The sequence below is a fragment of the Micrasema longulum genome, unplaced genomic scaffold (assembly GCF_059751315.1).
Source record: "Micrasema longulum isolate JH-2025_06_02 unplaced genomic scaffold, ASM5975131v1 h1tg000580l, whole genome shotgun sequence".
Taxonomy (NCBI): domain Eukaryota; kingdom Metazoa; phylum Arthropoda; class Insecta; order Trichoptera; family Brachycentridae; genus Micrasema; species Micrasema longulum.
In genome coordinates this window covers 135,499-163,252 of record NW_028277776.1, presented here as the reverse complement: position 1 = coordinate 163,252, position 27,754 = coordinate 135,499, and the positions used below count along the sequence as shown (strand labels likewise).

General features: G+C 32.3%; 3 protein-coding genes across 9 annotated transcripts in view; 1 reads left to right on the top strand and 2 right to left on the bottom strand.

The window, feature by feature from the left end:
* Nucleotides 1-900: 900 nt before the first annotated feature.
* LOC148280433 (putative ATPase N2B) lies at nucleotides 901-11,911 on the bottom strand. Of its 5 annotated transcripts, none has more exons than XM_088228395.1 (8): nucleotides 11,293-11,881; nucleotides 10,348-10,533; nucleotides 8,940-9,184; nucleotides 8,688-8,862; nucleotides 8,459-8,602; nucleotides 7,861-7,980; nucleotides 7,567-7,725; nucleotides 901-1,333 (listed from the first exon to the last, which is right to left on the bottom strand). In XM_088228395.1, the coding sequence occupies exons 1-7, from the start codon at nucleotides 11,689-11,691 to the stop codon at nucleotides 7,603-7,605; spliced, it is 1,392 nt and encodes a 463-aa protein (XP_088084521.1). In that variant the 5' UTR covers nucleotides 11,692-11,881; the 3' UTR covers nucleotides 901-1,333; nucleotides 7,567-7,602. The 5 variants fall into 5 exon arrangements, with proteins under 5 accessions (XP_088084521.1, XP_088084519.1, XP_088084520.1 ...); XM_088228393.1 differs by having other exon boundaries at nucleotides 1,313-1,333; nucleotides 7,580-7,725; XM_088228394.1 differs by lacking the exon at nucleotides 901-1,333 and adding an exon at nucleotides 6,496-6,621 and having other exon boundaries at nucleotides 11,293-11,911.
* Dus3 (Dihydrouridine synthase 3) lies at nucleotides 2,149-4,611 on the top strand. The gene has a single exon (XM_088228390.1). It carries the CDS (start codon nucleotides 2,617-2,619, stop codon nucleotides 4,453-4,455), a length of 1,839 nt encoding a protein of 612 aa, XP_088084516.1. The 5' UTR covers nucleotides 2,149-2,616; the 3' UTR covers nucleotides 4,456-4,611.
* Nucleotides 11,912-14,376: 2,465 nt separating the features above from the next.
* The window catches only part of TfIIEalpha (transcription factor IIEalpha), a 24,147-nt gene continuing 10,769 nt past the window's right edge, over nucleotides 14,377-27,754 (bottom strand). Inside the window, exons 2-10 of one of the 3 annotated variants that reach the window (XM_088228380.1) lie at nucleotides 22,856-23,018; nucleotides 21,508-21,624; nucleotides 21,219-21,359; nucleotides 19,985-20,163; nucleotides 19,508-19,734; nucleotides 17,799-18,015; nucleotides 16,507-16,636; nucleotides 14,672-14,779; nucleotides 14,377-14,590 (exon numbers count right to left, since the gene is read on the bottom strand). In XM_088228380.1, coding sequence (XP_088084506.1) covers nucleotides 14,415-14,590; nucleotides 14,672-14,779; nucleotides 16,507-16,636; nucleotides 17,799-18,015; nucleotides 19,508-19,734; nucleotides 19,985-20,163; nucleotides 21,219-21,359; nucleotides 21,508-21,624; nucleotides 22,856-22,979 — 1,419 coding nt within the window. In that variant the 5' untranslated portion in view covers nucleotides 22,980-23,018 and the 3' untranslated portion in view covers nucleotides 14,377-14,414. The remainder of the gene's footprint in view (nucleotides 14,591-14,671; nucleotides 14,780-16,506; nucleotides 16,637-17,798; nucleotides 18,016-19,507; nucleotides 19,735-19,984; nucleotides 20,164-21,218; nucleotides 21,360-21,507; nucleotides 21,625-22,855; nucleotides 23,019-27,754) is intronic. The other 2 variants (XM_088228381.1, XM_088228382.1) reach the window with 2 other exon arrangements.

The window sequence follows — 27,754 nt, the reverse complement described above, 5'->3', positions numbered from 1 at the left end:
CTTTTTTCTGCAACCTTTCTTTTAACCGAGCTCCAAATCAGCTCGATTGGGTTCAGGTCACAGTGGTACGGAGGCAACCGTAAAACTCTATGACCATTATAAGTAAGAATATTGTCGATTACGCATTGTAGATAAGTACGATAATTTTTTTCCAATAGCCAATTGAGCAATTCTTGTATCTTGTTGTTTCGAATGGGTGTTTTATTTAAGTTGTTGCTATGGTATTGAGCATTGTCCATAACAATAATTGATGATCCCGGCAAATTTAGCAAAAGTCTCTCAACTAGCCACTTGCGTAAATTTTCGCGTTCATCTCATCGCGGTACAGACTACATTTTGTATTTAATTTAAAAGCCAAGGAAGTATCTTTTACAAAACCCGCTTCATTGCTTGCATTAGAAATTATCCACCACGTACCAAATGAAAAATCTTTAAAATTCCGGGTGTTTCATTAAATTGCCAACACAAATTCAATGAATATGATGAGTGGATGAATGTCTCACCAAGGTATATGACTGGTCGTCTATCATAATTGCTCTTTAGAATGATATTTTTTAAATTTGAAGTTCATTTCCGGAAGAATCATTCTTAAAGTTTCACGGCTTTCTTCAATATTAATATATCGTTTCGCAGATCAATCAGAACTTTGAGAATGTTAGGTACTTCCCTTTTCACAACATAAAACTCTTTAATTTTTGTCGGATGGCACCGTAATCAAAGTTGCAAATTTGGATGGTAAATTTTTCTCTTCCTTTTTTTTTAAAGAAGTTGTTATTTTTGTTGAAGAAACCTCGGCTTAACCTGTTTCGAGAGCAATTCTCTGAACATACAATTTAGATTCACTTACAAAAAAACATTAGTTCAATAAAAAAAATTGGATTGATAAATTCATAAAACACATTTACAAAAATACAGTTATTTTATTTTTCATTTACTACACAATATCTTTATATTTAATTTTTTTTTAAAGTAGGGTAATAAGTCAGGTATGACAACACCTACCGATCATAGCAGCAACTCGAGCATTCACTTTTTGAAATATTGTAATTAATGACCCATTATTTTAGGGTTTGTCAGCGTCAAATAATTTGAAAAAAATAAAACATAACAACGATGACAGCAAAAAAGTCCGTAAATAAATCTCATTACGAAAATAGTTCATGTTTATGCCACCGCCAACTTATACTTGCGACTTTGTACTAATATCCAGATCACAGAATGTGTATATCGAATGAATAACAGGCCACTGCGGAATCCAAGTCAATGAAAAAGCAGATGAAAAGTCTTGAAAAACCATCTCAAGCTCATTTTGTCAAATTTCTTTTAAGTTTTGCTGAAAAATATAAGAAACATAATGTTTAAGCTCTGGAACGACCGGTGTTTAAAAAGAATTACTGGAAAATAACAAAAATATTTTTTAAAACAATTTTTCATGCCTTTGATTTTAGGAAAACGCTACAAGTTGGCTACGAACTGACTCAAATCCTCAGACCACTGTAGATTTATAATCTATCTCCACCGTTTTAAGCTCTCAGAAATCAATAGTTGTCCATGTGATGATGAGATACCCCATGATGTCCCTCATTTGTTGAAGCATTGTCCCATTTTTAGCTTAGAGCAAATGCAGCTAGAGGTGCAATGTCCAGATGAGGGCCTGATATGGTATTCTGAATCTTCTCTACCCCCTAGATAGTGATTGATTTTGGGTTTTTAATTTTTGTGTGCATTTACACTTTGCTTTATATATGGACACACTCATAATTAAACTTCAAATAAATATGAATACGTGATATATATCATTGTGTCTTAAATCACAACATTACGGTAGAGTTATTTTACAGCTATGTTGTGACGTTATAACAAACCGAGGTGTTTGAAACTATTTTCAGTAAAAAAACACCACTACTAATGTATATGTAAATATATATTTTTAAATACGTGTATTTACATCAACCCTCTAAAAATGTTGATAAGGAAATAAATTATATCCCACATTGACCCTTTTAGACAGAAGCTAAAATTCGGTTTCGGCTGAAATTCTTGTTTCGGTCGGTCACTAATATTTTGTTCCTTTTGGAACTTTTATTTATATTGCAACACGTGGAGTGATCAGAGCTTAGAGTATAGAGCGACTCCCTCACCATAACAAAATTATCTATGGTCATGTCCATTGTCCATAGAATAAATATAAATGTATTATTTATGTCAATTTAATTTTAAATGTTATTTCTTTTCTAGGTGTTGGTTGTAATGTTACAGTGGACCCATTTTATGTTTTATATTAGTTATCTTGGATTCTGTGTAATGCGTGCGTAATGAATCGTGGATTATAAATAGCAAATCGAATTACTAATTTTACCAGATCAAACATTTATATGAAAGATAAATTGCAATTGAGTTTCGAGATTGAGGTTATGAACAACTTAAAGAAAGCGGAATTAAGCTTAATAAATTAAAGGTCTTATTTTCAAGCTTCAGACTTTGACCTTTTTAAATTCAAATATATTTGGACGTAAACATTGTAAACGTTCTATATTACCATCTTGTCGATTCGCTCTGGATAAAATTTATATTTTCAAGCGTGGGGTTAAATATTTGTTGATGGTTAATTAAAAAATGGCTGGAATCGGTATATGCGAAATTAAGAAAGAATATGTTATCACTGATCGAAATCGTATTTTAGGCTCCAAAATTTACGAACACCAGTCCGAAGATGAAGTCGCTAGAGAGAAGCCAATAGATGGAGATAGTCCACCAGTCAAGAAAATTAAAATCTCTGCCGAAAGTGATGGCTCAGCAGTCGCTACGACAGTAAACCGTGTAGATTACAAGGCCAAACAGAAGCCTAGGGGTCAGAACAAAGGACGACCAAAACCTGTTCGAGAGGCGGTAGAGTTACGGCCTTGTCCTTCAATTGTTAATATTCAGGAGGGCACATCTCCTGAGCCATGCCGTTATTCAGGTTGCAAGTTTATCCACGATCCTTTAGAGTTTATCAAAAATAAAATGCCCGATATTATGTGCAATGGAGGGACTTGTTATATTTATGAACTAAAAGGCGAATGCCCCTGGGGGTTGTCTTGTAGATATGGTAAAAGTCACACATCTTCTTTAGGAGAAAATATTGTTGATCGTGACAAATTATCCAAATGGAAGAGTGTGAAATTGAATACTGTATCATTTGATGTGCTCTCAAAATTACAGAAGAGGAAATATGATTTATCCATCGCTGAGAATATGGTTAGTAACATGAAGAAGGATAGATTATCTGCCAAACCAGAAATAATTCTGAAAAATGAGGATGAAATCGATAATGCGGAAATGGATAAATCTGTCTTTACATCTGGAGCCATCACTGATGAAGATTTAATTTTTCTTCGTGCAAATGAAAAAAAACAGATTAATTGGAAAAATAAACTTTATCTCGCACCATTAACAACATTAGGTAATTTACCTTATAGAAGAATATGTAAAGAATTCGGAGCAGATATAACATGCGGAGAGATGGCATTATGTGATTCATTATTGAAAGGAATAAAACAAGAGTGGGCTCTAGTAAAACGGCACGAAACTGAGGACCTCTTCGGAGTTCAAATTTGTGGTAATAATCCATATGGCATTTCTAAAGCCGCCTATCTCCTGCAAAAGGAAATAACTGTTGATTTCATCGATTTGAATTTAGGCTGTCCCATAGATCTTGTATATAAAAAAGGAGGAGGGTGCGGGCTACTCCTGAGAGCAAATAGTTTAGAAACTTCCATAAAGTGTGCGTCACAAGTATTACAAATACCGTTTACTATAAAAACACGCACAGGGGTCTATCAGGACACAAGAATTGCCCATAACTTGGCACCTAAATTTGCAGATTGGGGTGTTTCTATGATGACTATCCATGGCAGGTCTAGGGAACAACGATATACCAGGTACGCAGATTGGGTGTACGCGGACATGTGCGCCAAAGCTGCAAGCCCCTGCCCTGTATTTGGAAATGGTGATATTTTATCATATGATGATTACAAGAGATCATTAGAAACAGCTCCTCATATATCTGGTGTAATGATAGGACGTGGGGCACTTATTAAACCATGGATATTTACAGAAATAAAAGAACAAAAGCTTTGGGACATACGAAGCTCTGAACGATTCGAAATTTTAAAAAAGTTCACAAATTATGGACTCGAACACTGGGGTTCAGATAATAAAGGTGTTGAAAATACGCGTCGATTTTTATTAGAATGGTTATCCTTCCTTTATCGGTATGTTCCTGTCGGCTTACTTGAAAGACCGCCTCAGCGCATAAATGAAAGGCCTCCTTATTACACGGGAAGGGATGATTTGGAAACAATGATGGCTTCCTCTAATTGCGCAGATTGGATAAAGTTAAGTGAAATGTTAATAGGACCTGTTCCGAGTGGTTTTCAGTTTTTACCTAAGCACAAAGCTAATTCTTACTGAGCAAGCCAGCATTATGGCATTTTTGCTGTGTTACAGAACAATCAGTCACAATTATAATATTAGTTGGGGTGTGTTTGGTTACCAATTTTGTGTAGAAAAGTAATTGAAATATATAAACATTCTTTTTTTTTTCATAAATACAATCCTTTTACTGCAGTCGTGTTTTCTTTTTTAAATGTTCAATGCGATGAAAATCGTTACACAAAAATCAGGTTTGGACAAAATCCTGACAGATGGATGTCTGTGCAAACATTAAAACTGATCATTATCATTTTTTTGCCTGTCCAATTTTTTTAATGAAATACTGGTATTTTTGTGTTTAACCTCAGGAGTAACAACGCGTGCGCTACCACTTATAGAGCTGCCCATACGCATGAGAATTGATGTAGGATTATCAAACATAACAGGCCACAGTCTCAGGCTGGAGAAAACGAGATTCAATCGAAATCCACGGAAATATTTCCTGAGAAATAGGGTTTTGATTGTTGGAATAAGCTGCCACAAGAGCAGATATTAATGCGTAGTCTCAATGGGTTCAAAAATGGACTAGATTTGTTTCGAAAAAGTTAATGTGCGCCAACAGCTAACTTTCATTAAGCATATCAGCTTTAAGCTGCTCGCTTAAAATTAATATAATAAAAATTATTAGATTAAGGTTTGCATCAAAACAATGGGCCGTACTCGGGTAGAAAATTGCCAAATCGACATTAGTTTGCTTTGTATTACAGGACTTACCATGCCAATTAATATGGCTTTTCGGTGAAGATCCTTTACATTGAAACATATGATTACACTATTTGTATAATAATTATTACTACTAACTTAACTGTAAGGATCATAAGCCCTGTAGATGCCTAGACTTCTATATTACCTTCTCTAAAATGTTTTTCATCTCTGTTGTAATATGTTAATATTAACTATAAGGAGTGAGAAATAAATTTTTAAAGAATAATATTTAGAAAATTAAAAAAAAAAAAAAAAAACTTTTATGTTTTTAGTTCCTTAAAAGGTAGGTAATACATATTAATTATTGCGGGGTTATTCCAATTATATTTCTATTACTCTCTTACATATTTTATAATCTTTCATAGGATCTATTTTGAATAAATTTTATTTTTAGTATTTTATATATCCAATTCGTCATAGGGTTATTTTGATATATATATTTGCAGTTTTTCTTCATGACAAAATTGTTTTACTTAAATTTTTATACAAATTGTCGATTTTTCATTATAATAAGGAAAAAATTTATGAATAAAGCCAAGCACAGCGACGAAAGTGTCCACTACACGACCGTTGTCAGACCAAACAATAATGGCCAACAGCAGAGTAAAGTTGTTAATCAAAAATTTATAACGCTTCTATGCAAGAGAGTGAAATGGCATCTCTGTAAGCGGTAATGCGTGCATTACTGTGAGGGTTTAACCAACTGGAGAATGATTAAAGCAACTGGTATAAACGGAAATATAAAAATTGAAGTGTTTTCAGACGTTACCTAGTAGGTAAATTAATTTAGATGAATCTCACCCACCGCCAATAATGGTTTTAGTTCTTTACTTCAAGAAAATCTACAGATCTGAACTATTTTTGTGTTCTTATAATTTACACAAATATTTCAATTATGGTGGCTATTTTCAACGAGTTGTAAATAACTCGCTACAAGAAAATTGGAATTAAGTTGTGATAAAGCGGAGTTCATGAAATTAGCCACTGCACCCCAACTAGATAGAAGAAATATGGATGTTCAAACTTCACGCCTCCGTGGTGTAGTGGCTAAGACGACCCCAAGTGAGAACGCAAAGGACTGGGTATTTTGTGCTATGATTCACCACTGTGTTTGGGCCTCCTGGCCTGTTGGGTGGAAAAAATTCAGAATGGTAAATGTTACAAGTGATTACTTCAACCAGGTAATGATATACGATAAGCCCTGTATATGCCTAAAACTAATTTCATAATGAACAATAACAAGTCATGGGAAATCTTCCCGAGATAGTAATCAGTGCGATGTCAATAAATGGGTTTAAATATGAATTCAATGAATACAGGACTACTTCTTTTCTTTTTACTTTTTGCAAAATGCATTATGTGTAAGTGTGTCAATTTGGTGGCCTCTGAGGTTTAGTGGCTAAGACGCTTGATTCATGCGAATACTCCGGGTTCGATTCCCTGCAAAAAACACAAAAATTAAAGGTGACTACTTAGGTAATTCACCACTGTAATTGAGCTTTCTGGCCTGTTGTAGTGCAAAAAAATCTAAATAAAAAAAATTAAACCCATGAGGCATTTAATAATAATCATCTGCGTATTTCTTTACAACAGTGTTGTTTGAATGTTATTTTAAGGTCAGGTAATGTCTTCGGAGGTATCAACTGATTTCCTTGGGTGGAAAGAATTAAAAGATCATATAAAAACTATTTATGTAATTTGGGTAGACAAACGAACATAAAAAATAAATATCTTAAATCAAATTGTTATCACAATCATTTTGTACATATAAAGGTGGATAAAACAGATTTTCTATATATATGTAATATTTTTAAAAACAATGAAGAATTATTATATTTTTATATTCTTGTTGACATGCAAAAGCGGTCTTTTATTGGGTACTTACAGACTCGAAAATTATCACTGACCATTTAATCAGAACAGATTAAAAATGACATTGGTTATTTTTAAAAATGTATGGTTAAAATGATAACAGAATAAAAACATAGAAAATAAAAATTGAAACTTAAAAAAAATATAAATAGTTATTTTAAATAAACTATTTGAAAAAAAATAATATTGTGTAAGTATTAACAGCTATAGCCTCTGTTTTACACCTGTGAGCTCTCCTCGTCCTGGAAGATTGTCGATGACAATCTTTTGGTTTTATTTGGCAGGACTAAGGGACGTGGGGTGAGGCGAGAGTGTAGGCTAGCAATAGGGTGGGTTTCTTGGAGACATCTGGTGATGTTCACATGCTCCACTTAGGAGAGGATGTAAAAAAAGAAGAGAATTAAAACGGAATATAAAATTGTTTGAGGCATTAAATGTAAGTACGTTGTTGATGACGAAATGGCGACGTACAATATACTTCATTGGTTATTAAAAAGAAAATATTGAATAAACCTTTTAAATTCACCTATGAAGCATTATAGGAACTTGTTACTTATTTGTGTCCCATTTACTCCAATATTCCTGCGTTTGCATTTCAACTATTCTAGATAAACATCTGTCAAAAGCAAATATTTCTTCTTCTCCCGTAAAAATACTGGCATTAGCGTTTTCCTGAAAATTTAATAAAATTATGATTTCTGTGTCAATAGTCTAAATTTAATTTCAAATAACAATAATTAAATATTATTACTCCAAAAACTTTTTTTTCAAAGCAGCATAATATCAACTGATTTGAATTACACTTACAGAATTTTTATCTATCCCTAGATCATCCATCAACATCCGAGCATTTCTATCATCGCCAACATCTCTATTATCTTCTGGTGCAAACAATTCTGTTAGTGGTACTTCGGATGACATGACCAACTAAAAAATAGTCATACATATATCTTATTTTGGTGTTTAATTTGTTATTAATTATAGGTTTTAAAAATGACATAAATTTAGATGTTTATGCAAAGAGTAAAATGGATAGTTTGGATTTATTATTATGAAGATTTTTCAGTTCTGTTTTACAAATTCCTGAGTATATTCATTTGTCAGTTTAGGGTATCGAAAAATATGGGGTTGTTTTGGGCTGAATTAATATTATATTATTATTTGGGGCAGTAATTTTTTGTGAAAACCATTTCAAGAGTTCTTTACATTCAAGGACTAAGCATCTTGCAGATGCAGATTGCATAAATGGTTGAAATTTTAGCCCCACACTTTAACAGTTGACAACTGATAAGGGCAAGTATATTATAACATAAATTTTCTGTGAACAGAGCGAAAATCTGGTAACAAAGTGGATTTATGTATCACACCTTGAAGAGATGTATAAATTAGTATTCTTAATACTTACTTTAGCTCTGTTGTCATACAAGTTATCAATCAACGTTATAAATCGTCTACCAGAAGGAAGTTTTGCTTTTATTTGTGGGACATCTCTTATAAAAATTGTGTGGAAAGATCTACCTAGCATAAGGTAGTCACTGGAACCGAGGGCCTGTATTCGACAAGAGAAAATGTGTCATGAAAGAAATTAGTCAAATATGGTGATTATTGATTGTGTGTATTATGTAAATTGTTACCCTTTCACACAACTCAGAAAACGTAGAATCTAAAATTTGTCCACATGTCTTTTTAAAGTCGACATTTCTACCCATAATGTTTATTATTCTCGGTCGAACAACATCATTCTCCATTGATATTAAATACTTGAATAACTTGTCAACTGGATTATCATTTATATTTTCCTTAGAGACTCTGAAAGTTAGCTAAATAGGTAAATATGAAATATAAAAAAAGGATTATGAATAAATATCTTATATGTAATATCTTACACAAAATATGTTCCTCCTAGTTTGTTGCCAGCTGTTCGTCGGCGATAATCTATTCCTGAATTAAGCGATAAAACATCACAATGATCTTTTAAAATTTGTATAAAAGGCACAAAGTTTGAACGCTGTAAACCATTTTTGTACAAGTCATCAGGTTTTCTATTACTAGTGGCAACTACTACACATCCTATATCGAAGAGCTCAGTAAAAAGTCTCTTCAGAATCATGGCATCACCGATATCAGTCACCTGAAATTGTAAATAACTCATTATTGTAAAATGGGAATCAAGTTGGGGTAGAGTAGGGTTCGAACGTCGGACCTCTTATCCGTGAGTCCGCAACACTAGTCATGGAACCACAACCCAATTCGTACGTTTTTTTTTATTTTACAAATATAAAATAATTAATTAATAATACATACATATGTTTGGAATAAAGATCAACGGAGAAAAGAGTTTTCCTTAAACTTTTTGGTATTTTTTATTATTTACTTGTATTCATACAAAAAATTTAAAATGAATTAAATATTACACAGACATTAATTTTATAAAGCACCCTTAAGATTATCTTACAAAAATAGCTCAAAATAAGTTATCTATAATAATACCAATAATAAGTGAATAAAATTTTAAAAAAATCGAAACTAGAAATTATTTCACACAGGAAATATCAAATTAGAAGTGGCTTGTTTTGTGATTGGTTATGATAAAAGTTACCACCAGGCACGACAAAATATTTCAGTACTGCTATTTTTTAAGTCTTACCATAAGAGGAAAGCCATAATAACACTTCTATCAGGGGTGCTGATGAAAAATTAACTTACAAACAAAATCTCCAAGACACAATTTAGTCCAAATTTACAAATAAATTTTACACTCCCCATGCTATAACGTTATTAAGAGTAGTTTTTCATTGCAATACATAAGTTGGATGTATATTCTTTTTGGTGTGTATCATAGAACAAAACGACAAAGTTATGTCATTTAATGCAACAAAAAACGTAACAAATGTAAACAAAAAAATTGAAAATAAATGAGCACGAGCAAAATCCTAATTTTTGGTACAGAACTGAACTCAAAATAATGAACAGTATCCGGCGTATTCAATTTCCACTATCTGGGGTTGGTATAGGAAATACACAGACTTAGGTAAGGTAAGTATGCTGAAAATATTTATTTGACAAAGTTGTGTTCCAAAACTAGCCGGCTTACTATCTTGAATGAGTGATTTTAATAATCTATGCAAATTGTTATTTAGAAATATTTTGGTTTGTAGGCTGAAAGAATTTTCATTATTTTCAAAAGACTGGTCCTGTATAACATCCAATAGCAGAAATAATAATTTCAGTTTTCAAGATGTATATCTATGAATTGTGAAGTAGAAAGTTGATTTTTCAATCTTAATTCAGTACCTGAAATTCGTCAAAACACAGAAGATAACATTCTTCTAATATAGAACGTGCTACAGGAGGGATGGGATCAAATCTTGAAGGCTTTTTGCTATTGTCATCAATTGCTGCTGTTTTTTTCAAGTTGTGTATTCGAGAATGGACATCTAACATGAAAGCGTTAAAGTGTACTCTCTTCTTTGAGTTAGTCTATAAAAAATCCAATTAAATATATTATTGCTTTTAAAATTATCAAAGTTGTTGTTGTTGTTGTATATTTATCTTATTTCATAACACATTCCTGTAAAATAAGTTAAAAATATATTCATTCACCTAAAAAATTAATAACCAACTTAAATTGAAATTGTCAAGACATATAGACACTTTAAAAAGCGGGAACTGATATTTGACACATTAAACTATGAGGTAAAGCCCAAACACCTGCAACTTATTTTTAGTCAAAATAACTTAGCTCTTATCACCTTGAATCCCCTCCCCATATTAATTTTCTAATATTTAATTAAATTATTTATTGTGTATGCAGACAATTAGTAGAATTCCACATTAAATTTGGTAATGTATCCAAAATAAAACAAGTTTATTGGATTATAATTCTACTTTATTTTTATAAAATATACATATGGTATATTGTGACGCGTTTCGTCTTGTTAGGACATTTTCACGCAAACCCGAGAGTTTGTTTGAAAATGTCCTAACAAGACGAAACGCGTCACGATATACCCATTGAATATTTTATAAAAATAAAGTAGAATTATAATCCATTAACTTGTTTTATTTCGGATACATTACCAAATGTAATTAAATTGTTTTATTTCGTTTGAAAATAATTCAATGACTCCGATACTATTTAATGGGATGATAAGATTATGGTTTCATTAAAGTTTAAGACAAATATTAAGAAAAAAAATTATGATCACTTGAAAAAATTAAACACATAAGTAATTTTACCTTAACGCAATCGAAGAATAGATCCATTAGCATAGTTTTCCCACCCCCAACACTGCCGTGGATGTATAATCCTTTCGGGGCTATTACTTGAACTTTTTTTGACGAAAAAATATCGAAAAAACTCGATAACTGCGGTTTATCAGGGGGAATATATGTCAGAAGTTTTTCATATACACCTTGCAATTTTTCGATGACATTTTTTTGGTGGTCATCCTTTTCTATTTCACCTAGAGAAATTTTTTTAGAATAAAGTTCGGAAGGTCCATTTTTCGCATCTAATAAATTTTCGTTTGCAAGAGTTTTTATTTGGGATACGGGGGCGAGATATGAGTTCTTCAAAGTTTGCCGAAAAAGGCTAATGTAGCCAAATTTATTTGCCAAACAGTAAACAATAGCCATAATTTACGTATTAAGGTGACCGAATGACATATTATGTAATAAATCACATGTTAATATTCCATGGCCAAATACTCGTCATATCAGAACTCAAATTTAAAAAAGACAAATTTAGATCATTTTACTACAGGTCGAAAATTTTGACCGTCTACACGAAAATTGACGTAACACTGACAGTAGTAGTGACAGTCGTGGTGGTGTTTACATTTTAAACATTAAGGATATTTTTTTTCCTTACAATTTGGTTAACCAATAAAAAAAAAACATAAAAAAATGGGGTAGGATGATTACAAAATATAACTTCACTATCTGGCCAACAATGACTAGATAAAAAGTAATGTTCGTATGTGTTCTCGATAGACTGAATGGACCAATTTACGTGTAGTTTTCAGCGGAATGTAGAGCTTTGCCTTGAGCACATTAACCTCTATAGTATTAAGATATTATTGACACTTCAAAATGACTAACTCAGTCGGTAAAATAAATATTTTAAAAACAATTTTTTTTTTGGCGAATCGTCCATATATGTCAACAGTAATCAAATTTTAGACAGTATATGGGTTTTATAAAGAAATACGTACTTGGTCGCAACCGCGGGGACGAACGCTTTTTGAACAGGATTTTTCCCCCCTACGCGTGGGGCGGTACGCGCTTAAAGTTAGAAGCGTAAACGTTTTTTTTCCTCGTTTACCAGTGCTGCATTCGCCGGAAATGCATATATTTAAAAATTAGAAGGATGTAATTTTTTGGTATTTAAAAGTTTGTTTTCGATTTTTACAAACATGAATTTTTTATGGATCCCAATCAGATTATTTCCGTAAATTCCTTATAATTTCCACCTATTTATTTCTTTTTACTGGAGTTTTGAGCATAATAAAATAATTTTGACTGACATTCAATACATTTTTGAAAATCGCATTCCTAAATAAAAGTGCATTCATGTTTTTTTCCCCTTTATTAGGGCCTTCTACCAAAGCACGATAACATCAGCAAAAAAGAAATTACGTAGAATTACCAATTGGCACCCCTGTTGGTGAGAGGGGCAGAGTTTGACATTTGCAAAAATACTTATTTGATTGTTAATTATTTTATGTTCTGGAATTCAACCATACACAAGTACTTAGGTACCTACTTAAATTAAATATTTGAATATGAATTATTTTTACATTTGGAACGCTCCTACTTATCAACGAAAATTTGTACCGCACCGTCTTTTTTCCTTTTATCCGGACAGTTTTTACACGCTTTCGTGCACAATCAGGCATTTGGGTTTAAAATGAAATATCAAGCTCAAGTCAAAAACCAGCTAACGCGGTGGTTAAAGAACGACTAAATACGCGCAGGGCAAGACTGAGCGTTTGGGCATGCGTTAAATGTCATAAACTTAGTCTGTGTACTAACAGAGATCATATTTAAGGACATGGTCATATTTAATAACACCAGATCTGTTTCTATGGTTACGCAAAAGCGTTATGAAGTAAAGTTTCGTAAGTATACTTAATAATGTTAAATATTAAGAGGAAACGTGGTCCAACTTTTCTTCATACAATCGTATTTTCTTTCTGGATTACGACATCTCCTTATTGTTTTGTTTTTTTTTAAAACTGTTAACTATAAACTAAAACCATTAAAAAACCTGTAAAAACGCAAAGTTTTATCCGCTGTATTCGCGTGCACGGTATACAAATTTAACTATTTTTGAAAAACATTCCGATAGGGAAATTTTTATTCTGATACTGTCTAAAAAAATAACAAAATCGGTGCACTTTTGAGACGCGGAAAACGGTACAAAGAAACTTCGATTTTATCTATTCTAACAGTGATTTTTTTCAATTTTTATATATTGTTTTATAAGCGCTACCATTTTAAAAAGTTTTGTATATCTGAAATGATTCCGGGTGTGACGTCAAAGGTTCTCTTCCGCTTATTGTTTTTGTTTTCAATGCATATCATAACAGGGTTGTGGTCCCGTGGTAATATTGTGGACTCATGGGCCAAAGGTCCGAGCTTGAAACCCCACTCTACTCAATTTTAATTTTTCCAGCTGTTTGCGACTTTTAGGAAATGGTCTGAAAATTTAAATATTTCAGTAAATAATAAGAACTCGAGTATTTCTCTTTTTCTCTATTAATAATAACAATAAAAAAATGAAACCTAAATATTGATGTTACATTATATCCATATTTTACTCTTTTTTATTTTGCAAAGTTTTACTTTTGATTTTGCATTGCAGCATGCTTTTTTGGTTGCAGAGGTTTAAGATAGAGAAATAAAAGAAAATTTCTCAATCTACAACTTAAATTGAAGCAATGGCTTTATTATTTCTAATATGAAATAAAAAATATGAACCAGCAGTTTAAACTTCAGTATCATAAAGCTGTCAAGGCTTTAATTTTCAGGCCAGTAATTTGTAGCTCATACGCAACGGTAACCCTACCGATTTTGGGAGTAATCTTTAAATCTACCGAATTCGACTGAAAACCTTGAGGCTGGTAACTTTAGTCACCCCCAACCTCCCTGTCCACGACAATCAGGCTGATAATAAATCTACCGATTTTCACTTGATGGAGGTTGGCAACGCTGGGCCCCCACTTACAGAATGCGTTTCAAAAAGTGAATGTTTCTTCTTTTCGATTATCAATGATATAATGGTTGGGAACATTTTTACACTATAGAATGAAAGAAAAATTACTGCGAAAAATATTTATTATATGGACGCATAGTGTTTAATCATACATATGGCTATAATACTCCTGGTAAACTTGAATATACGTTTCTTTCTCTGATGGAGTCATTTTGGCAATAATATCATCATCAACGTTTGCTAAAGGAATTGATTTTCCATTAACTATAACAGTAGGAGCATTATCATCAGAATCAGAATCATTGCTTTCCATTTCAGCTAAAAATAAAAGTACACATAACATTAATTGTTTAATATTTGTACTAATAATATATTACGAATATTAGAAAAACATAATACCTATAGTGGAAATTTCCTCTCGTTGCTTGAAAGGATCTTTCATTTCATCATCACTAGAGTCAGAGCTATCTTGTCCAGTATTCTTTAGAGTATCAGCGGCATTATTTCCTGTAGAGCGAAAACATACTAATATGAAACTGATGTAATAAAGATACATTTAAAATAAGTAATACAAAATAGCTGTTTCTGGATCGATTCCTAGTATGGTTAACATGGAATATTAATTTTAAAAGGTGTTTCATATATTTATTTTTATTTTTGAAACATGTGTCCTTTTCTCGAGAACACCACTCTTAGATCCTATCAAGATATTAGTGTATTTTACGATATCATCAAACATCCCTTTTGAGATTAAAAGGTCAAATATCTTATCAGGTGTGATCTGAAATCTTGCTCGCGTCAAAACACAAATGGTCGTGCGCAGAATGAGATCTTCAACGCGTGGTGATTTTTGCTTGACAAACGTGGATTTTTAAAAAAAGTTGTGTAAATTAATTTGTAAATGCTTAAAAATAGTTTATTTGAAGTTTTGCCGCAAAATCATATCAAATTGAGTCTTTGAAAAAATAGGAGCTAAAGGAGCAAGTATTATTTAAAATAAATGACGAATTATATTTTTATTTTTCTTAATAAATCATAATAAAAAATTAACACGGTTTAGTCGCTTAAGCTCTTATAATTTAAACGTATGTCAATTTTTAAAACACCTAAAATGTGTATCGATTTGCACACGCTGTTAGCACAAGTACATGAAGATAATATCTTGTTCATAATATTACCTTTTGAAATACCTACAGTTCCCCCATGTAAATTTTGCTGACTATAAAATCACAAAACTGTTTACAAAGAAATATTACTATTCTAGTACTTTACCGGTTAGAATAAAATCTTTTTTTAGTTTACATTTTTTAATATAAAACAAGACATTATGTAATCAGTTTAGAATTTCTGTCCACAAAAAATATACAAACCAGAGATTATAAAAAATAATATTATTTCAAATAGTTTATATCTTAAAACGGTTTCAACACCGAAAAAAGTAATGCAGTAAAATTCCACGCAATTACTATGAAATTTAAAATGTTTATTTAACATTTTTATGTTTATTTTTGACTGTCTATTTATTAAAGGAGCAAAAATTCATAAACATTTCTTGTATACCCACGAACAGGCCATGCCATTGTGGGATTTTTTTGTTCACTATTTTTACTGTTAATATGTATTTTATTACCATGTAATTATCGTTTATTTTTGAATTCTCTGTTTTACCTCTTATGTATACTGTAAAAAAAGCGAAAAAAAAAACAAATAAAAGAAAAAAACTTCAGCTGAATAAGATATACCGTCATTTCAAGATTAATGGAAGAGTTTTATGATGAAGTTGGCTGATATATTACCCGATGTAAAAAGGCTAAGATAACACCATCTGTTGGGAAAAAAATTAAATAAATAAAAACAGCGAGAACTTATTCATGTCCCTATTAATATAAATTACGGCATTTCTGTTTACTCTCGAAAAACTACTAAGCAGTTAAATATGATGAAAAATTACTGACGCAATAAATGCAAATGATGGTGTGTAATGTATTTAAAAAAAAAAAATTATGTTATAGATATGTAAAAAAATATACTATCATCGATGTCAAAAAATATGGTAATCTGTGAATAATCACTTATGAGGACGATTTGCCCCTGGTCTATAAGGAGCGACCATTAAGTACAGAATTAAGATAGCATCTCAAAGTTACTGAAGAGCTTAGCTACATATATTTTTAGGTAGCACACAAAATGAAGGAGCGTGTGGATGTGGCGGGTATAAACACATATTAACTTACCAGAATTTTGTTTCTCATGCGCAAGTAAAACTGACATAATATCATCTGTTTTATCTTTGGGATTGGTTTTTTGTGTTGCATTTGAAGCAGCCTTTTCCAATATTGCATCAGAAGAGTGATTGCTATCGTTCTGAAGAAAAGAAAAACATAATATTAAAATGCATAGAAATAGCTTTGTAAATCTAATTGAATCATAGTAAAATATTATTTTGCCAAGAAAAGTAAGGACATTAAGAAAAACTTTTCTGCTGATATAATCGTTCCTCTGGCAATATTTGTTAAGTGGTTTTTATTTTTACTATTTTATTTTATTATTTTTATTTCTCATTAAGATTACAAACGTCTTGTTTCAACAAAAAGTACTAAAATATTTTTTCAAAATAAAATGATGAATTTTTCCCTTTTGTAGTCAAAAAATAAACATGTAATTTTTTTAAAATCAAAATGTCACTCAACAGATATTGCCGTCGCAATGATGATAATGTATATGATAATAAATGATGATGAAATATTTGTTAATGAGTTTTTAAAATATGCAAAAAAATTAAAAAGAAACAGAGGATTTATTTGCTCATAAAAAAAACTAACATTAATGTTCAATAATTTAAATAGCTACATATTTTAGAATACTGAAATATATTAATGAAATTTTGTTCATTTACATCAATATAATTTGAGAGTTTCACGAACAAACCATCAAGTCATGTTCTGTAAAGGTAGGCAGAGAGGATAGAATGCCATATCACTCTCTATTTGGATACAGATTTCACTTTCTCTACATTCATATATCTTCTTATGCATACAAGCCGATTATTCAGACTATTGACATGTCCATCTTCAAGTATTTTATGGATTTGGTCATGCCATGTCTTTCTCGGTCTTCCTCGATTTCTGCATCCATTAACATTCGCACTGTAAATATTTTCAGCCGTTCTTTCGCTATGCATGTCCAAACCAACGCAGAACTCCTTTCATGATTTTGTCAAAAATGCCTATCTCAGCCTTACATAATGTACGCACCTATCGTACATTGTGATGCTAAAGAAATATGTAAAATATCTTATCGTATTAGTAATTTTGTTTACCTTTTTAACCCGCAGTTGGCAAATTAGATATTTTTCTAGTAAATAAATCATTTTTATATAATCCGCCTACTAGATCAAATTAAGTATATTATAAAATATCTGATAAAGAAACACTTTATTAGATCAGTTATGGTATTGTTGAAGAAAACTAGAATAATGACTGCAACGGTACAGAAGGAAGCGGCTAGGATAATTTAGTAGAGTAACCTGCGCATCAGCTCCGATAACGGTGCTCTCAACCATCCACACGGGGCGCTCCTTGCGTTGTTGCGCCGCATCTTGTGCCGCTCCGGCAGCTGCAGCACTTCCCGAGATATTGATGTCCACTCTCGTCTCCTCACTGGCAAAACCACTTCGGCGCGACGCTTCTCCCGACCAAATCTCATTACTGCCAGGCTTTAGTCCTGATTGTTTATTCAGAATGCTGAAATACGGTTTATTTAATGAGAAGTAAGTAGATACAAGTTTCATTTTATTTAACGAATAAGAGGTCAATCCAATTTTGTATCAGAATGAGTAGTTTATTGGGTTCATTTAAAAAAAAATAACGAGAAAATTAGTTTATTTTTAGCACTGTTTGGTTCATTATACTATATATATCGTCGAGATTGTAGAACAACAATATTGACTTTCTTTTATATTTGATCTTGAAAAAGCTTTATAAAGCCTTTTTTTCCAGATTTGAAAAAAAAAATATGTATAACTAACCCAAGTATCAAATGAACATAGTTATGCAGAAACCAGCCAGTCCAAAAAAAGAGATATTGGTATTATCAGGTGCAGTAAGGTCAATTCTGTCAATGTTCTGCTTAGAACAGCCAGACCATACAAAAAAGAGACCCAGTATGCCAGTTTTCCTACAAAAAAACTGTAATAATCACCTTCTGAAGTTAGTGTCGATCACAAAAATGGCATTTCTCAATTCGCAAAAAACACCCACAGCACTAGAAAAATCTGACGGTAGTTTAAAAATCATTAAAACTGGTTAAATTCATAATTAGATTCTTGTTCGTAATATTAAAAAAAAACTAATGTATTCATTGTTTATCATTTGTCAAAGTCAAAAACATTCCAACTGTTGTGTACATTTGATTATTCACTTGTTTCATAAAGGTGCTTTTATCTCAGTTTCATTTTTCTATGGCTGGCTGCTTTCTGCATAACTACTACATTCAAATGATAAATTTTTGTACTTATCAAGTTGGGAAATAAAGTGTAAAAAAAAAATTGAACCGCTCTCATATAAAGGAAGAAAATCACAAGCGTCGTTGTTCTACCATTATGACGATATTAACTTATATGTAACTGTTTTTCAATGTACGCTATAGGAACTTTAACTTATCAACTATAAAGGAATTCATCATCATCATCATCATCATTCCCTTTCCGCACCTAATAGTGCATAGGGCACTGCATTCGTATGCCAATTGCGGCGTATCTTGATCATTCATTTTTTTGTTACATGACGGTAAGATGATCAGTCTCACGCTTCAGGTACCTGTCTAAGGACTATGAAATATTGCAGTGTGAAAACACCCTTTTAAGTTTCATATCAACCATGTCAGGAATCGAGCCCGAGACCTCTCGCATGGTAGGCAAATGCACTGACCATTACGCCAAGAGGCCGACTAAAGAAATAGGAATAATAAAGGAATTAGGAATTACAAAAATATAAATATGAAAGATCTTGCAACTAGTATCTATAGTCAACAAATCACAAAATCTGTCTAGTTTTTAATTTTTATGCTAGATAATGGCAATACAATAACTAATTATTTGAATAGACAGTAATCCAATATCTCTAATTGTACAGTCGAACGTAATCAGACCATCGGCTGAGCCGAAGTTTCAGTCAAAACTTCCGTAGGTCACTATAAATAACTTTTCTCATAAAAATGGTTATTTGGCTGACTTACCCCCTAATGGTATTGATATCCACAGGCTCCGGTTCGAGAATTTCCGGTGACAGTTTAATACCTTCCACTTCTCGTAAGAGTATATAAAGTGGCTCTAGTTGTTCATTATATTTTGCTAAAAGTAATCTAGAATCTTTTTTCGGTAGAGCAGATTGATCCTCTTCTACGACTGAATTACAAAATGTGCAATGGAACTCTTGCGACATAAAATCAAACAGCTGGTCTGCCTGCGGAAGGTTTAAAATATAACGTTATTATAAAAATTGTTCTCTCAGATAAACAGACAAAGAGTGACCAATTATATATTAATGAGTGAAGAACATAAAGGGATCTTCTTTGTTTGACAAGAAATAAGTTAGATACTTGTGTAGAATACTTTGTGATCATAGAAGTGAAGATTGAAAATGTATCAGATGAAAATATTTTGCGTCCATTACAGGCTTTATTTTAGTAACTAATTATGTAATATATTGGTACCTCTAAATCTGTAAAAGTTTTACAGCAACCGGGACATTTAAAACTTGCGCGACTGGTGGCATCTCGCTCTTCAGTTTCCATTCTTTTTCTCATAAGATCTAATTTGTACTTCACAACATTGACGAAAGTTTTATAGTTTATGAAGTAATAGTTTACTTTTTGAGCTTTACCATCAGGACCTAAAATATAACAAAAGAAACTATCATTGTATATTATTGAATATTATATTTTTAAAATGAATAAATACGGTGTACTGTTGTGTTCAAATATGATCCGGAATTTGTAATTTAAAAGAACCATCCTCAAGATATTGGTAATTGTTCTTCTAATCTGTCATAGAAATATGTGTCCATTTTTAGGGCGATCTGTCATAAAGTTTGAGGCAGTTGTGTGAACAGGTCAATCTTTGGTGCGTTCTGCGAATTTTACTTTGTCAAAATTAGTTGATCAAAGAATTTGCCTTAAATTTTGTCTTTAACGAAACTTCATATGCAAACGCACTGAAAATGTTACAAAGCACCTATGGGGAGGCTGCTTTGTCAAAAACACAGGCTTATGAGTGGTACAAAGCGTTCAAAGAGGGCCGACGCCCAGCCACATCAATTTTGGAAGAAAAAAGTAAAGAAAATAGTGCTTGAAGATCGTCGAGTGACTATAAGAGAGTTAGCTGCCGACCTTGAGATATCAATTGGATCAGTGGACATCAATATATACAATATTTTGGACATGAGACATGTTGAGATGTGACTTGTGTCAAGATTGCTTAATTTTCTTCAAAAAGATCAATGCAAATCTGTCGCAGAAGAGATGCTTTCTATGGACAATACGGCTGTTCAGCGCATCATTACAGGTGACGAGACGTGGGTGTATTAATATGATGTGGGAACAAGTAGATAATCATCAGAGTGGCGCTTGCAAAATGAGTCAAAACCCAAAAAAAAAATATGCTAAAGTTACTAAAATATTCAGGTGATCTTCCTGCTGTTTTCTTTGGCTATCATGATGTTGTGCACTCGGAGTTCCTTCCAACAGGCTAAACCGTCAATAAGGCATACTAATTAGGCGTATTCAAGTGTTTGAAAGAGGGTGTTCGTCAAAAAGGCCAGATTTATTGAAAGACAATTATTAGTTTTTCATCGCGACATTATGATAATGCACTGTCTCACACATCTCTTTGTTTGCGATTATTTGGCTAAAAACAAAGTATAAGTTGTTCCCCAGACACCATATTCACCTGATTTGGCTCCATGTGACTTTTTCCTGTTCCCTAAACTCATATTGCAACTTTGCGGGAAGTGTTTTGAATCGATTGAGATGATAATTAAAAATTGCCAGAGGGTTCTTAAGCCATTCCAAAATCGGCCAACGAGAAGTGCTATGAAGATAAGAAACAATGTTGGCATAAGTGTAGTGCCTGTAATAGTGGTAACTTTGGAGGGGATAAAATAAAAATTTATGAATAATTGAGCTACAGTTGGTTTTTAACGAATTCCGGGTCATATTTGAATAAAAGATATAACTACCTGTTTCCATTTTTAATCTAACTTGAATAAATTTATCATTTCTTAAGGTTGATATTCGGGCTCTAAGCATTTTACGTTCAAATTTCAGGAGTTCACAAATGTCATCTTCTTTCATACCTAGAATATTAAAATTACAATTATTAACCCTCCTTGAACACAGTGAGGGGACGATGAGTTTTGAGTTTGGAAAAATTGTGAATATGAATATCCATAAATAAGAAAAACACCATTCATTTAAAAAGCGTATCTACAATTATTGTATTAGTGTTAAAGTTTGAGTTATGTTATAGATATTGTACACATTAAGTAAAATCTCATCTCAAATATATAGAGAACTTAAACACTCCCTGTGTACCTACTTTTTAAGCAACAAAGATAAAAAATATAGTGTTTTTAAATAAATATGATACAAATATAATTATTGTATTAATTGTCCTGTTGTTTTAATTTTGTGTTATATGATTTCATATTGAATCGGGTTGTTGTTCTGTGGCTAGTATCGTAGAATCACGGATCAAAAATATTATTATTATTTTATTTTTTTATTTAAATCTTAAAGTAGGGCACACATATTGTTATGTGTGTTCTAATAATAACATTGCAAATGTATTTAATTTATAAATTGTTTATCACATATGTCTTGACCATTATTTTAAATTTTGATATGTTTTTTTCTTCATAAATATTTTTTTCCATTTCGTAATACTTTTTAATTGCTTTAAATAAAATTGAATTTTGTGACTTTGCCTTTTTCCTAAATGGAAGTCTAATTTTGTTCTTTTCTCTAGTATTGTGATCGTGTTCATGCTGGTTCCGATCAATTTTTTTCCAAAATTCTGTTTTTTTATTAGAGTTTATAGTTTTATGAACAAATATCATTGTATTGTAAAATATTCTTTGTTTATATGTTAATAATTTCATTTCATTTACCATCGACTATTATATTATATAATATAGGAACCTATTTAACAGCAGTTCATAAATTAACACGCCTCAATACCGTAATGTTTAAATTTGGATTTTGTAAAAAAAAATATACCACATCGTATGAAATTGAACTTTGCACTATTTTAAAAAATTCTTCTTTTAAAAAACCTTCTTTTATTAAAAATAAAAAAGTGCTTTTTTTATATTACAACTTGCTTTTGTCATCTTTTGTTTACAAAAAATATGTCATTCTCTTTGCAAATTGTTTGTACTTTTTTTCTTAACTGTTTTTCTAAACATCCACATCTCCTTGGATCCGCACCCAGTTACGCAGATGTCGAAAAAGTTACATCTGTTACATCCCTATTGAATTCTATGTAGTAACATGTACATAGGGGTATAATATAATATGTATACTTACATGGATTTCTTACAAGCATATCGACGATGAGGGCATCTTCTATGCAGTAGAATCCTCTCACCACAAGTCGAGCTAGTTGCTTCAGGCTACTAGGGACTTCAGTGACAACTCTTTCTTCGGACATTTTTTAGATTTTTCCAATTCTCCAATTAAAAAATTCGATCTGAGAAAAACAATAAGCTTGTTAGGTAAATAGTAAAACCAAATTTATATTGAATCACAGGTGATTGTCATCGTTTCTTCTAGAACCTGTGATATGACAATGTACATTTAATTCATTATTGCGACGAAAAATCGGATTTATTGTGTTCCATTAAGGACATGGGTGGAGTTACGAGTATATACAAACCTGTATATATATTTACATTTTTATATACAGTTGGGGCAAAAGCTATGCCCGGGTTATAAAAATCCGTTCCGCGGCTGGTGGGTGTGACCGTTACACTCTACCATTTTCAGTACACATCATGGTTTGGACCGGAGAGCATCGTGGCTTTGCTGCAGCAATTTTTTTTACAAAATGTCCATTCTGTCACCGCGACGCTGAGAGCCATGCGCTTGTGTTTCAACATTCCACGTAACGTTTCGGTCCCTGATGGAAAGACAATCAGACGATAGGATCGTGCTTTAGAAGAAACTGGATCCTGGAAGAACTGAAGGACCCAACTGCAACAACACCTGAAAATGTGGCCTTGGTGAGGGCAGCAGTCAAAAAGTCACCTAGGCGCTCTGCTCAGAGGCACGCAGTTGCATTGTAAGGAGGATTTTGCATAATGATCCGCCATTTCACCTCTACAAGATCATGCTCACTCGGGAAATTACACCCCTTGATTATGTAAACCGTCTTAGTCTTTGTCAAGATATGCTCAACCGAATCCCTGAAACGTCAACTTTTTGGAGCACTGACGAGGCCCATTTACACCTTTCTGGTGCTGTTAACAAACAAAATTTTCAGTACTGGTCCGACAACAAACCCACAGGGAACTCAATGAGAGGCCTCTTCACTCACTATTGGTGCGCCATATCCAAATTTGGGATCATTGGGCCTTACTTTTTTAAGGAAAATGACCGGACTGTGATAGTTACGGCACAACGCTATGTTTTCATGCTAGAAATTTTTTTTGAGCCTCGATAACAGCAGTTGAACAAGGAGATCAGTTTGGGGAACATTTGGTTCCAGCAAGACGGCGCTACAGCATACAGACCGCATTTCTGCTTGTCTCGTCTCTTTGAGGGGTGATGTGGGGTAGCCCGCACGCTCGCCTGATTTGAGCATATGTGACTTTTTCCTGCGGGGTACTTCGAGGAAAAAGTTTTCAAGCACCTACCCCATACCATACACGAACTGAAGATCCGAATTATCGAGGAAGTGAACGCCATTCCGCTTGAGATGTGCTAAAATACTGTCAGAAACTTTAGAAAACGACAACAACATTGTATCGCTGCTGAAGGCCGCCATCTTGCAGAAATCATTTTTAAAACTATGTGAAAAAAAAAACTGTTTGAACCTCGGAGTAATAATGCGTAACCTAGAGAGAAGCCCTAACACTGTGTTTCATAGAACGCAAGCAATGTTGGTATGTTGGCTAGCAACCAATTGGTGGCCATTTTGTTTTATTTGACAACATAAACATAAAAGTTTGATCGGATGCTTTTCTAGCTATGCTTGGCTTTGTTTGTAAATAACTTGGATATTTACCTTATAATAAATAAAAATCGACTATGGTGAATTGCAGTATGTTTGGTTGCAGCAGTAGGAGCGTCAAAGGTGTTAAAGGAGTCAGTTTTCACAGGTGATTGATCCCGAATATTTTCCCATAATTTACATTGATTTTTGACATTTATTGTCCCGACACCTTTTGCCTCACCTGTATAAATACATATTTGAAGCCGGAATTGAAATTTGGTCAGTGTTGTGATCAATATCACAACACGGACAACATCACAACACCACAATTGGTAGTGTTGCGGACTCAGGGATCAGAGGTCTGAGGTTCAAACCTCGCTCTACCAGAACATGATTTCTATTTTTGAATAGTGTCTTATTTACTCATTGAAAATTTGAAATATTCGTTTATTCATAAGAACACAAATATTTGTTTTTTCTTTAAGAAAAAAGTAAGCATATTACTAATAATGATCGTAAATACCAGGGGTACAATGAAAAACGAACGGCATACACTTATAACCTTTTTCTGGTTATGAAAATTGATCAGCAAACTAAAAGCAATTTATTTTATATGTTTACATTAATAACTATCACATTTTCATAATCATCTGCCAGTGTAGAACTTTGGCAAAAAGTAGCTTTTATAGAAGCTCCTGACATATATAGATCTACTAATGTACCACAGCTTAATCTGGACTTTTTTGGGTCTTTCTATGGGACTCTCATTCTCTCCTGTTACTAGAACAGAAAGTACAATTTAACAATTCCCGTTTTTCATCTATTGTCGACTCAAATAGTGGTAGACAAGAAAACACTGAAAAAGTTTATGGTGATGCTAGTTGGGCTTCATCAGAACAGACAGAAATTTTTGTACAAACATCTACATTTTTAAATATTTATGTATGGGTGGTTTCAGAGGATTAACATATTACTACAGAGATGAAAAACATTTTAGGGAAAGGTATGGAAGTCTAGGTATTTACAGCACTTATAACCTGTATTAGAGGATATTAAAATGGGGCCAGAAGAAAACACAATTGTAAAATATCAAATATATTATAAAAACCACCTTACATCAAATTATTTATAATTAATTATGACTTAAAGTACTTAAGACTATAAATAAATAGTAAAAAAGTAGACAGTGATATTTTGTACATACCATGACATATATAGTATGATGCATAACTTTGCATTTAGTCTAATATGTCATAGTGAGATTCATAGAAATAAACTTTTCACTTAAACCTAATAGAAACTTTTTAGCATAACCTATTCAGTGGATTTGGTAAAAAACAATGCCAGTAACCTTATTCTGAAATTATATAATTTAAACCCACATTGTTCCCAAAAATAATAACTTACTTACATACTAAAATTTTGTTTCTACGCTTATTTTTAAGTATTTTTTGCAATAATCCAACATTGCACTCATGTACAATTTAACCCTTTCGGGTCCATGGGGGGTATCTAGGGTCTCCCAGGTGGCGTATTTTATCAATATCTTTTTTGTTAATTATTTGATTTCAATTTTTGGGGAATTCTTTCAAAAATAATTTACATTAGTCTTTGTTTTTTCCCCGTGTAAACAGTAAGCATTAATTTTTTTTTTAACAAACAAGAAATATTTACATTTTTATAATTTACCGAATATTTCAATTTTGGGGGCCATTTTCAACGAGTTGTAAATATAACCATGTTTTGATAGAGCAAGGTGCGAACTTCAGACCTCTGATCCGTAAGTTTGAGACACTAGCTACAGGACCACAACCCAGTTCAAGTTTCAAATTCACCACTCTACAGTTTGATATTCTTTGATAGTTGATTTGTCAGTTTGTAAGTGTGCTTTTTGCTGTTCAGGTGTATATTTCCAACCACAAAAATCTGGATATTGTGCTTTACATTTTTCATGCATTCCCCCTCCCAACTCTCCACTGTATTATCATGATAAAGGGTGGCGCGACATGAGATCAGTGCTGTTCAATGCATCACACCGAAAGCAGCGCTTTGCATCCTCTTGCAACAGTATTTTATGAAAAAAAAAGTATGAATTTTGCAGAAAAAGAGAAATATTATGAAACTGTTATATAAACAATTACAACTTTAAAAACTAATTCACCATGTGGTGTTTATAGCATTTTAGCTGTGGTATTCCTGGTAGGTATTATGATTTTTTTCGCCTTCAGGATCGGAATTTTAACATTTATTGCTTTTAAATTTTGTTAAATAACAGTGTTTATTTCAGAAAGATGACAAATGTAAGTATTTGTTAATTATTGATTGTATTTAGGGATAGATTCAAATAATAATGTTGCCATAATTGTCAGTATTTTGATAGTTTTAATAAAAATAAAGTAACAGTTCATAGAATAAATTCACCATGGGCTTTTTTGTAAAAAGTATTTAACAGTTAATACATTGTTAAAATCACAATCTGTTGAATGCAGTTTTCAGCACTGCAATGATGTTGTTTGATGGATGGTATTAATTCATTTATTCAATAAGCAGTACCAAAAATCAATTTTAGGGCCTTAAGTCCGCAATAACAAGGAAAATTCCGTTTTAATATTTTGAAGGCACTCCGGCACGTAACGGGTACCAAAATTGATTGCTGAGATTTGCACTCCGGCAACCGAGTGGTTAATATCAGAACACGACTAGATTCAGGTATTCTGATTTACGCATTATAAAGTGTAAATGACTAAACCAAAGTTTTTATACAGATTAGCACTTATAGGGTTGGATAGGAGGTGAGAAAGGGTGGTTTTTCTCATTTGAGGGTATTATTTGCAAACCCGGCAAAATCCAAAATATTAAAAAAGTGAGATATGAATTGAAACTTGTACAGAATACAATTGATAACAATAATTATAAAATTATCAGTTCAAAATACGGCTTTATTTGCGAGAATCTGACTTCAATTATTAAGTTTGTTGCAAATGGCAACCTCTACTCGAGTATTGCAAAGTTGGCAATCTTCAAAATTAGATTTATGGTTTCAATATTGTTTCTTGACATAATGATCATTATTTCATCACTAGTTACATATAAAATATAAACTGATTAAAATAAAAATTTTAAGTATAAAAAAGAAGTTGAAGCAATTATTGTATCAGTTTTTTGTGATTTGTACAAAATAAATAAATATGGATTTTGTAGGGTTTGCAAATAGTCGTGGCAAATATTTAAAGCAGGGAAGAAGAATTTTTAAATACAATGAACATAATATT